General features: G+C 38.1%; 1 protein-coding gene across 3 annotated transcripts in view; it reads right to left on the bottom strand.

The window, feature by feature from the left end:
- Window positions 1–753: 753 nt before the first annotated feature.
- The window catches only part of URI1 (URI1 prefoldin like chaperone), a 58,577-nt gene continuing 47,081 nt past the window's right edge, over window positions 754–12,249 (bottom strand). For 2 of the 3 annotated variants that reach the window (XM_024199732.3, XM_024199735.3), the window contains 5 exons: window positions 8,928–9,108; window positions 7,303–7,564; window positions 5,758–5,900; window positions 3,305–3,551; window positions 754–1,325 (listed from right to left, as the gene is read on the bottom strand). In XM_024199732.3, coding sequence (XP_024055500.1) covers window positions 1,140–1,325; window positions 3,305–3,551; window positions 5,758–5,900; window positions 7,303–7,564; window positions 8,928–9,108 — 1,019 coding nt within the window. In that variant the 3' untranslated portion in view covers window positions 754–1,139. The remainder of the gene's footprint in view (window positions 1,326–3,304; window positions 3,552–5,757; window positions 5,901–7,302; window positions 7,565–8,927; window positions 9,109–12,249) is intronic. The other variant, XM_024199734.3, reaches the window with a different exon arrangement.

Raw genomic sequence — 12,249 nt, 5'->3', positions numbered from 1 at the left:
GACCCTGACCCAAAGTACCGTTAGGAGACTTGCTGTCCAAATGAGATGGCCAAGGCCTGGAAAGTCAGATGCCGGTGGGAACAGGAAATGTACAGGGTGGCGGAAGGAATGTCACCTGGGTAACCACATGGTTAAATCCACAGAACCATGGGCCAGAGACCAATCATGTCTATCTGCTGCAGCAAGACATTTTGCCTTAGTTCTGTTAAGTTTTGAAATAAAATTGCAGCCATTAAGCCATTTATCCTTAGCAGCCACCTTCTCTGGGCATTTCCATGACAATTAAAATATTATTTGAATATATAAAAGAACTTGGGACTTTGTAACCATAGTCTGGGTCTATGCTCCTCTCCCTATGTGCATGTAATTGCCACTGAAATTAATGGGTGTTTGCTACAAAAAGAGGGAAGAGAATAGACTGTGTCTCTATGCAATAGTGAAGGATTTCAAAGAAGAACCTCTTTCCACATTTTATTTTAAATGAATAAATCAACAAAAAAACAAAATTCACACCTTTGTTTTTACTTGAAAAGTTTAATTTTACAAAATACCATTTTCCATGAAAGAAACTTCCCTGCAATGTACATGAACACAGCATTCTGTTTTAGAGATCTGTACAGTAAGATATCAGAGGTTTAATAGAAGGAAAAAACCCTGAATTTTAGCAGGTACCTACAACAATGTGGATACAAGAGTGTCTTAAAATGCTAAAGCAAGTAATGAAATATAATTGTTGAATCAATTTGAAATTTGAAAAGTTTCTTTAAAACTGTCCAGATGGTAAGTAGGACATCACAGCTGGTACAAAACTACCTGTATATTTAGGTTTAAACATAAAACCAATGGCATATGAAGAGAAATCTTTGAAAAGTAATTCCAAGTGCTGTTATAAGGCAAACATATACAAAGGTGCTGACCGCATACAGGGAAATTGACAAAATAAACTGAATACTGAAGTGTTCAAACGTTTACCTTTTTTTTTTAAATATCACCAATAGAGGTCTATTAAGATAAACAATGCCAAATTAACATAAGATACCTTTTTACTAACTAGGTGTAATGCACATAGTTTTACATAATCTCAACAAATGTGAAACTAAGCGTTAATATTCAAACTTTCATTGTGTAGGCAGCAGGGCCTAGTTTGTCTGTTGCATTCTGGCAGCTTTGAATTTTGAAATCCTCTTTGTAGTTTCTTCTGATGCCTCAGACAGAACTTCCTCTGATTTTCGCTCCGGAATGGTAGGCAGGACAGGGTGAGCAATGCTTGGGTGTGGTATTAAGGGAGACAAAGGCTCTTTTTCTATAACAGTTCCAGAAAAAGCCTACAAGAGAAAAGAAAACTCAGAATGAGCTAATAAAATGCAGATGTGAAGCTTTGCCCATAAGGTCATTACCCTATATTAGCCTTATTAGGATTGTTATTTCTTTTAATCAAAAGTAAAGAAATATCTTTAAATCAATGGAAGTTCCTTGAATAAGTAACCAAATTGTAATTAACCTCAAAATATAGCTTGTTCAAAGAAATCTGAATGAAAGATAGTGTTTTAAAAGTACTACTTAATCACATTCCTAACTGCATAAATGATCTGAAAAAATTGCTTCCCACTGATACATGTTCAAGAAAATAAAATAGATGACGCAACAGGCAATTTCATCTTGGATAACAAATGGGGAAAATTTGCAGATTTTAGGCCTGTCAGCATTTCCCATCATATGTCATATTTTCATGGCTTAATATCTTGGCCTTTTCTAATTGCATCAAGATGGCACCTGGAATACAAATTTACCTATATTTTGTTGGTTCTTATTTTTTTTCTTTCTTACCAAAAATGATCAAAAATCAGTAAAGGCAGTTTATACTTAAGAGAACAACAAAAGACTTCCAATTCTTTTCTTCCTTTATAAATTCTAACTAAAACCATACGTGCTTAATATTTTAAAATTACAATTTCCATTATAGCTTTTTTGCTATATTAAGAAAAAGAAACAACTAGGATATTTACAATTTGAAAAGCAGCTAGGAAGAAACTCTTTTTCATAAATGCTTTTAGTATCAGCCATGGGTTTACAGTATGCATAACACTGTGCGTATGCAATATAAAATACTACATTTTTTAAAAGTCACATTATGTGCCAAAAATTAAAAATGGTTCAGGGCATTTCAGAAAAAAGGTACACTAATTTACACCGAGATTTGATCATTATATTGGGCGGGAGGGAACAGATACCAGATTTATTATACCTGCTCTTTTAAGAGTTACTCTGTTGCCAAGAAAAAAAAACAGCAAAACAAAATAGTCACTCTTCTTGCAGGACCTGCAAAAAAGCAAGGTTTTTTGTGCTGTACTCCAACAGCTAAACTAAGCCCAAAGCTGTGCCTGTTCTGCTGATTTGTTCAATAACACCAGTGCCATTTTTATAAAAAGGTAAATAAAATACAGCTACTGATGTTTTGCTGCATTAGGAAAAAAGAAAAAATCAGTACATGGCGAATGTTGCCAGAAAAATAATATACTTCAAACAACCATAAAAACAACTGAAAGCAAACAACAATATATTTGCTTAAAAAGTGAATGTCCCTTTAGTTCTGACTGGAGCATTTTGCTCAGTGTGATATAATTACTTAAAAAATACAGTGATACTGCAGATAATCATGCCCTATTCAGAGAATGGATTGATATACGAATGATTTGTTATTGTTTTACAGTGACCAAAAGTGTACTAGATGCTTAACATACAGAAGATACAGTCTCCGCCCCAAAGAGGTTATGATCTATAGTGCTAACCCTGTAAAAGAATCCATGCCAGCAGATCCTTATGTCCCCACTGAATATCTTTAAAGTCAATGGGACTCCATGCAGTCATAAGGGCTGCCACATGGATCCCTCAGCAGCATTAGGGTCTAAACAAATATAACAAAGTGGATATAAAGAAAAACAAAAAGAGCATGAGGGTTGCAACAACAGGACCATGTGGCTGTTTACCGAGTAAAGCACGCAATAGGTCTTCTATGAGTCTACTTTTTCTTAAAAATAACTATCTTTCTAGAAAAAACCATTTCCCTTTGAAGATGCCTTCTGTCTACAGAACTTCTGAAAATTCAATGTAACCTAACTTTTAAAAAATTACTGTAATTTTCCATAACAAAAACAGAGGCAATCTCTCCCCAGATGAGAGAGGTAGGGAGAGCTGGAAAATTAGTTAAAAAGAAATTAAATAAACTGATGGTAGAGGCAACTACACTATCCAGCATTTTCCTTTTTATCCATGCCAACAATCAATAATTAATCAAAAAATGTACCTCAAATGTCCCTGATAAGGTTGAAAGTTTTTTTGGAAGATGCTCCTGCCCCTCCTCCAAGATCCCTTCACTGTTGTCACTGTAAGTAGCTTCATCATAGCTAATACTCCTCAGAACTCCTCGTCTGTCATCAAACTCAGCAGCACTGCTCTCACTGGTATCACTACAAACACTATTCTCTCTGCTTCGAGACTTCAAAATTGATTTACGAGGGACATATTCTCCATTCACAACATCAACAAAGACTCTATAAAGGAAAATGTTAGCTTTAATAAACTATTTCAGGATCAGATGACAAATTTACAGTGATCTCACTTTGTCTTTTGTACAAATTAATTACGATTTGCATTTCTAACTTTTCAACTGCTGTATTACAATACTGTACCTTTAAAAGATACAATAAAGCATTTTCTTTACGAATGAACATGGAGTAATTCTGCAACCCAAACACTGTCATGCTTCTATTAAAGGATTAGCTGGTATACTCCCCTTTTTGAAGAATGTGTATAGCTCTTAGACACTTGACAGAACAGCTTGATTTGCAAAATGTAAAGAAAAATTATAGTCACAAGATGATTTTGAGGTTTTTATTTCTAGAAACCAAATAGAATGTTGTGATAACAGAAGGTTTTCTACTGTGAAATCATTTTCAGATGTAGAATATAAAAACAAGTGCTTGAAACGTTTACTTGCACAGAACAAGGAAGTTTTCCCAGGCAAGTGCCATAATTTTCTGCAGAATCTAAACTTTCCCTAAAAATAAAATAAGTTTTTAGTTCATAGGGTTCTGAAGAAACTTTCCAAACATGAACAGTGTGAACTGTCACAGAGTCCTCTTCCCGAGTCTACAGATACTGTTCCCATCCCCCTGTTGCTGCTCATAGCTTTCCCAAACTGTAATGATAATTGATCAGCGTCTGTTAATTTCCACTGCTGCTCTTCAAAACCCTATGGGTAGCTATAAAACCAACGGGAATCAGGTCAATTTAGTACTGCTGCAGCTTGCCAGAGGAAGAGGTGGGTACTAGAACTATTCACTAGGGAGAATTCAAAAACAGGTGAGGTACATTAGGAGACACCTCAACAATACGACCTCACAGTAGCTGGGGGATCTGGGAACGAGTAGTGAGCGATGGGGTTTAATAGTGCAGCACTGAAATCAATGAAAGCTTTGCCCCTGACTTAACTGAGAGCAGAAGCAGGCTCATAGAGGAAAAAGTACAACAGCTCCCTTTCAACAGATAGAAAGTGGGATTTTTTGTTTGTTTCTTAAGGGTTTCACATTTTCTACTCACTTACTAGCCTAAGACTACAAAACATACAGATCCTGATCAGGGTTCAAAGACAGCACCATGAATCCCTAAACCTTCTCTTGTCCCAGCAGTTGTACAGCTGTGACTAGGGAGTGGACTAGTGAAAAGTTCACCTCGGTCTTGCCTCTGAACAGATTTTCAAAGGTATTTAGGCACTTGAAGACATAGATAGGTGCCTAGTAAGTACCTAGAGGCTTTTGAAAATTTTAACTCTCACTCATCGCAATAGAATCTAGGTGCTTTTGAAAACCCAATAGGTGCCTGTCTGCATCTTTAGACACCTAAATACCTTTAAAAATCTGGTTCATGTCTCAATCTTACTTTTGTCCTTTATGCACTCCTTTAGCTATTGGAGGTCTGGTCAATTTTTCTTGCCCTTTGAAGGAGGGGGAGGAATGAATGGATAGGGAGTAAACAGATAAGGTGTGTGTCTGTGAGCAGATGGGGAAGAGAAAGACTGGAATTAAAAGCTGGAAAAGATGGAAAAGGAGAAAGAGAAATTTCGTAGGGAGGGAAGAAATGAGAAAGAGAATATACCAGAGAGGAGGTAAAGCACATGCTGAAAGGAATATGCTTGGCTGGAGGGAGAGAGTAAGAAAAGATGAAGGAGACAATAACAACTCAGACAGATACCTCAAGGGAAAGAAACAATGGAGTGAAGCTAGAAAGAGAAAGAAGGCATAATGTGATGGACATGATCAGTTATATTTAAAAAATATTTAAAAGGAAGTTGATTGACAATGTGTTTAAACAATTTGCAATGAGCCATTTCATTCCTTTAAGTTGCAGAAGATATGGCATGAAGCAGTGGGGTAAATTTTAAAAGCACTGCTAAAAGGAATTATGTTTGGCTCTTAGTTTGAGAAAATGCAACTCTCAGCAAAGCAGCATGCAATAGCTATGAAGTGTGGCAGTTTAAACGTGTGACAACCATGCAGGAGACACAAGTGTTCACTTCTTAAGATGTACACCCAGTTCCAAATGCTTCTTTTGGGAGACACTGTGCAGCTCCATATTTGGGTAAGATTTCAAAGTTGCTGCAGGATGCTTCAAAGAGGACACGCTTGAACACAAAAGAAGGCCTTACTTTTCAAGCGTGCTCTGGGAAAAGCAGGGCAGCTATCACTATACATTACATACCGGTAAATGTCTGCTGGTGTTTTTATGTTAGGCAGTTCTGGAACCAAGTGTCCATTGCCATTGCTATTCTTCCTTTTACGTTTGGCCTCCTCTTTCTTTTCGCTAAATTTCAAAGTAGTATTTTTTCCTGTGTTTATTCTTACCTGAAAATTAAAACACAAATTGGTCTAGAGTATAAAAATCAAGCAATCACGAGGGCATGGATCAAGTCAGTTCATGAATTCTTCATATCCAAGCAGCTGGGGGGCTACAGCTAAACAACAAAATGTATTGACAGTGACATTCTCAGTGCTCACTGTCTCGATATTATGTGCAAAATTCATGTGCATTAGCACTTAATGTCAAGAAATAGCTTCTTGCACCAGGACTGGGTAAGAATAAACAACCTGATTATACATCAAACCATACATCCTAAACCATTAATTCTGACCAAGAGCTTAGTTTCCCCTGAATGCAATGTCTGCCTTGAATGTAAAAGGCATTTTTAGAACATCTGGACCAGGGATGCTACCTTTTAGAAATATGTGACATAGCCCTGGTAGTATGAAAACTTTAATCTCTCTTTTTGGTATCATTTTAGAGAATTCATGACTGAATTGGGGGGTTTCAAAACCCAGAGCAGCAAAAGAAACCTTCTGAAATAAAAAGCCAAATTAAACTTTGTCTATAGTCAGGGTCCTAAATACAAGACTAGCCATGGATCTTACTGTCAAAGTTTCACATGAATGTTTGACATAACACCTTGAATTCTGCGATAGCTTTTACATTTTACAATATTGCAAATAAATATAAAATGCATTTTCAGAAAAGAAAAAAAAAAGATTCTAGGGTTGTAAGTGGCACAAACAGTTAGAATTCTCCTGCAGTAACATTTTAGATGTGCTATTAGGAGTATAATCTATGGTTAGATTCCAACGACAGATAAACTGGTAGCTACTACTGTTTCTGTCAGACGAAAAAATCCTAGCTATTAAAGATGGAAGAGACCTATTAGGACATCTAGTGCACTCCCTCACTCCCACCCCCAACCCCACCAAAGCAGTATATCTACTAGTGTTTTGTCCATTACTTTTTAAATTCCCAAGGGATGGGATCTTCCACCATTTTCCTTGAGAAATTGTTCCCAATTATAATGTAGACATATTTCTGACTTATTTCTTCATGAGAGTCTTCTTTTCACACTTGCTTTAGCGTTTAACTTCAGCTCTGGCAGGCTGGATGACTCCCTCAAGAATACATCGCTGCTGCCTCTTCATTTGATTATAGGAGTTGCTCTAGATAACACATCACTCTCTCCCCATAGGATAAGGATGCTGCTTTTGTTGTGGTCCCTGCCTCTTTAAACCTAGTAAACAAGGAATTGGCTTCAGCTCTGAACTCTGACACCATCTTACCTATGTGAGGTAGGTCTTTTTTTTGACTCATTAAAGCAATGGTATACTTTATTGTCCGACACTTTGGGGTACACTATTTTAAATAAAGCATGTAGTATATATACTATCTACATTATATGGAGATAAATACATAAAAAGTAATAGTACAAACCCTTTTAGGTTCAACAGTATGAAAGAAAAATATAGTTGGTACAAAATGATCAACTCCTAAATCATCTTCATCATCACTGTGATAATGACTTGGGCCATTAACTTGGCCACTGAACAATTCTGAAGTTGTTACTTCTTTCTGTACATTGTCCTGAGTAGTAGAGTCTTCCACTCTGTTTACCACATTCAGATCTGTCTTATCTTCTTTCTCCTCTTCAGAGGAGGTTGTATCTTCTCCATTTGCCTCAATTGTATCAGGTGTCCTGTAAATTGCAAAAAATACTTAAGGAAAGAAAACTAATCAACACATATCATAGCCTAACAAGATAACTTACAGAATAACATATGAAACTACTGAATAATTTCCTTTACCTATGAGATGAGATTTTCTGGAAGAGGTTAGGGAAGAACAATATCATGCATGATATAGTTTTTTTAAGGGCCAGACTGTGGAGTCCTTACTCATAATGGAACTACTTCAATAAGGAAATGCTTATCAATGCAAACAAGGGAGCCACAATCTGGTCCTAAGTCATAATTTTTGTTTTAGGACCAAAACAGCTCTAAGGATTGTCATTCACAATTAAAAGAGTTGTTTACTCAGGAGTTGTACACAACAGGTCAGAAATACGAAAGGTCCAACTATAATACTAGCTTACTCATCTTGTACACTTTGGGCCAGAGTCTCTCTTGCAACCAAGCTCTAATCAATGCAAGAGACAGATGAGAGTGTCAGGGAGCTGGTTACAGCTCCGTGATCAAGGGCCTTTCTGCAGTAGCCCCAGGGCCAGTGAAAGCAGCTAGAGAGCTGTTCTAACTCACACCCTGGCATAGGGTCTCAAATGGCCCCTATGCCATTGGAGGATGGGAGTAGTGGAACTCTACTCTGCAATGCTCCAACCTCCTTTCCATGTTGTGCCCTCTATGACAGGCATGGGAGGGAGGCAGCAGTCGCAGGAGCTGCCTCTGCCATTGGGTAGTTTCCCTATGCCAGGAGAATGAGGGGATTCCTTCCTGGACATTTACAGACAGATTCCAGCTCCTCTGAACCACTCAGGGGCTGGATTCCAGTAGAAAATCTGGCCCTTCATGTTCCAACCTTCTTCACCCTACCCTCATAATTAGAGTCCAAGTTAATTCTTTTTGTTCTCTCTATCTATCTGGGTGTTTATAGGCTCCATCACCGTAGTATCCAAACTCCTCACAAACATTAGTTTACTCTCACATTATACCCTTGAGGTAAGGAAGTTTTATCGTCCCCATTTCACAGATGGGGAACTGAAGTATACAGAAATTAAATGTATCCCGATCACACAGAAAGTCTGTGGCAGTCAGGCTCTGTACACAGATCTTCCTCTATTATGAGCAGCTTATTTTAAGTTTCACATTTTATTTATTTTTCGAATTTTAAGGTATTAAAAAGTATCCAGAGTTCTGAATGGATGTTTTTAGGATTTTCTCAGTTTATAATGGAAACAAAATCGACAACCATACACTTTTCAACATGCAGCAATGCTCCTCAACCATCACTGATTTAAGCAAATCAACTGCAAAAAGCACCTATTTGTTCATACTAGTAAGGATTTTAATTACATCTTTCAGCCCAAACCTGCAACAGTAACATACCTGTTAAATTCACCCAGCATCTCTTCTCGTCTCTCAAGCTCTTCCAATCGGGCCCACAGTTCCTCCTCAGATTGGGAAAACCCCTTGGACTTTGTATCCATCCCATTTTCTTGAAAATGTACCTCAAAAACATCTGACACTTTTGGCTTTGAATGAGGCTTGTGAGCAGTTCTACGTTTTCCTGTGCAAAATAAATAAAACATATTTAGCCAAAACATTTTCCATTTCAAATTACTGCTGAATTGTTTAAGTAATACTGTCAGTGAACCAGAACATTGTCACAGGATAATGCTAAGGCAAAACAGAGACACTGATCCTGTGACACTTCTATTACAGTGGTTTGGTACCTCTCAGTTGATTTAATCATTTCTTCTAGTGGTGCACTAGTGTGACAGTTGCTCACTGTGCCATTAATTGGGGAAACAAACCTACTTTGTACTTTGGCTCACTTGGGACCAACTATCGATACAAGTAGATGTTTTTTAAATTTATGAAGTACATCAATGTTACCTAAAAATTAGAGATGGTTTACAGGACAAACTGGGAAATATAGCAGGAGCCCATGGTATCTGCACATCCCTCTTTGGTAACTAACAATTCACTTCACTCAACAACAAAAGCCATTTTTAGCTTTAAAATCTTAGCTTTGTAATAACAAAAATAAAACCTTTAATGCTTCAGAAGTGGCTAGAGAAATTTGCTCTTCAGTGAACAGCAGCCACAGGCTGTCACTGTGGTCATTTAAACGTTTCATTATCTATTCAAATGGTAAACACATTTGTTTCCAGACTCATAGACTTGAAGGCCAGAAGGGACCATCATGATCATCTAGTCTGACCTCCTGCACATGGCAGGCCACAGAACCTCACCCACTCACTCCTGCAATAGGTTCATAGCCCCTGGCTGAGTTACTGAAGTCCTCAAAACTTGATTCAAAGACTTCAAGTTACAGAAAATCCACCATTTGCTCTAGTTAAAACCAGCAAGGGACCCATGCCCCATGCTGTCCAGAGAAAGGTGAAAAAATCCCAGGGTCTCTGCCAATTTGCCCTGAAGGAAAATTCCTTCCTGACCTCATATATGGTGATCAGTTAGACCCTGAGCACGTGGGTGAGACCCACCAGCCAGATATCTAGGCAAGAATTCTCTGTAACTCAAGGGCTCTCCCCATCTAGCATCCTATTTCTAGCCATTAGAGCGATCTGCTAATAGCAGACATGGATGGGCCATATGCCATTGTTGGCAATTTCATCATACCATCCCCTCCATAAACTTAGGGTTTTTTAAACAAATAACGTTTTTTGCTCCCACTACTCCTCTTGGAAAACTATTCCAGAACTTCATTCTTCTGATGGTCAGAAACCTTCATCTAATTTCAAGCCTAAACTTGTTGATAGCCAGTTTATATCCATTTGTTCTTGTGTCAACATTGGTGCTTAACTGAAATCATCTCTCCCCTCAACCTGTTTTGTTAGGCTAAACAAGCCAAGCTCCTTAAGTCTCCCCTCGTAGGATAGGCTCTCCATTCCTCTGATCATCTTAGTAGCCCTTCTCTGCACCCACTCCAGTTTGAATTCATCTTTCTTAAAGATGGGAGACCCGAACTGCACACACTATTCCAGATGAGGTCTGACCAGTGACTTGTACACTGGTAATAAAACTTCCCTACTGCAACTGGAAATACCTTGCCTAATGCATCCGAGGATTGGCCTTTCTCCTCCTCTGTTGCTTCCAAGTGTTAAGTCCCCAGCTTATAGCAACAACTCTTGTTGTTAGTCCCTCTTTGCACTATTAAATTTCACCCTATTTCTATTATTCCAGTTGTCAAGATTGTCCAAATCTTCTTATGTGATTCTAGTCCTCCTCCATATTGGCAGTATCTCCCAATTTTATGTCATCCAACAAATTTTTTCAGCGCACTCCCACTTTCTGTGCCAAGGTCATTGTTGAAAATGTTAAATAAAATTGGTCCTAAGACTGATTCTTGAGGAACTCCACTAGTAACCTCCCTCCAGCTTGATAGTTCACCTTCTAGTATGACCCACTGTAGTCTCCCCTTTAATCAGTTCCTTACCCACCTTTCAATTCCTGTATTAATCCCCATCTCCTCCAATTTAACTAAATATCCCGTGTGGAACTGTATCAAATATTTTACTGAAATCCAGATAGAATAGATCTACTGCATTTCTTTTGTCTAGAAAATCAGTTATCTTCTCAAAGAAAGAGATCAGGTAGGTCTGGCATGATCTACCTTTTCTAAAACTATGTTGTATTTCATACCAATTACTGTTTAGCTCCATGTCTTTACTCTCTGCTTCAAAATTTGTTCTAAGACCTTGCATACAACGGAGGTCAAACTTGCAGGCCTGTAGTTTTCCAGATCACTTTTTTCCTTTCTTAAATATAGGTACTATACTTGAAATTCTCCAGTCATAGGGTACAAGCTTTGAGTTTATGGATTCATTAAAAATCCTTGCTACTGGGATCACAATTTCATGTGCCAGTTCCTTTAATATTCTTGTAGGAAGATTATCCGGGCACCCTGATTTGGTCCCTGTGACAGAGTGCAGGGAGAGAGTAGGTGAGCCTACACTTTGGTCACTTAGATGCTAATTAGTGCCCCAGAAGAAGCTGATCGGGGGTAATTATCAAATCAGGCTGATGGGCTAAGAACTCAATTGGCCCAATCGGCCCAGGGACGATAAAAGAGGCACAGGAAGGAAGTGCAGGGGGGCGAGAGGGAGGAACAGGGCTAGTGGAGTCTAGTCATACAGAGGCCTCAGATAGGAGACCTTAGTCATTTTAGATACTGTTCTTGGCTTTCTCAGAGATGTAACCATTTTTCTGTCACCAAGAATGATGCCCAGACTATCAAAGCCAGGCTTGCCCTAGTGCAGTTGTTAATTAATATCGTTTGGATATTTATCTGTCGATCTCAGAGAGTAAAGGATCAACGCAACAACAGTAATAAAACAAGCAAACAATCTATCCTTACATATTTTCACAAAGAATAAGTTAACTTCAAGAAAACACAGCTAATGAAGGTATAGGATACAAGAGAGGATACACAGACCACAGATGAAATTTGAATCAGTAGCTATCAGGAGACATCAAATTTGAATGAGTATTTATAATATAATGTGGCATTAGTAAAAGTTTCATACACTAATATGTAAGAATAGGACCACTTCCCAGAATGCCTTTGTTCCTTCCAAAATTGCAATCACTGCCTCCACCTTCAAGTGCAAGGAATTTACTGATTTATTCCATGAAAAAGATCCCAATGCAGTATTATGTGAGCCAACTCAAACATCTCCAGTTC

This window comes from Terrapene carolina, unplaced genomic scaffold, assembly GCF_002925995.2.
Source record: "Terrapene carolina triunguis isolate 2854851 unplaced genomic scaffold, T_m_triunguis-2.0 Scaffold130, whole genome shotgun sequence".
NCBI classification, from domain to species: domain Eukaryota; kingdom Metazoa; phylum Chordata; order Testudines; family Emydidae; genus Terrapene; species Terrapene triunguis.
Note: the sequence above shows the minus strand (reverse complement) of the source record. Positions and strands in the feature narration are given on the sequence as shown.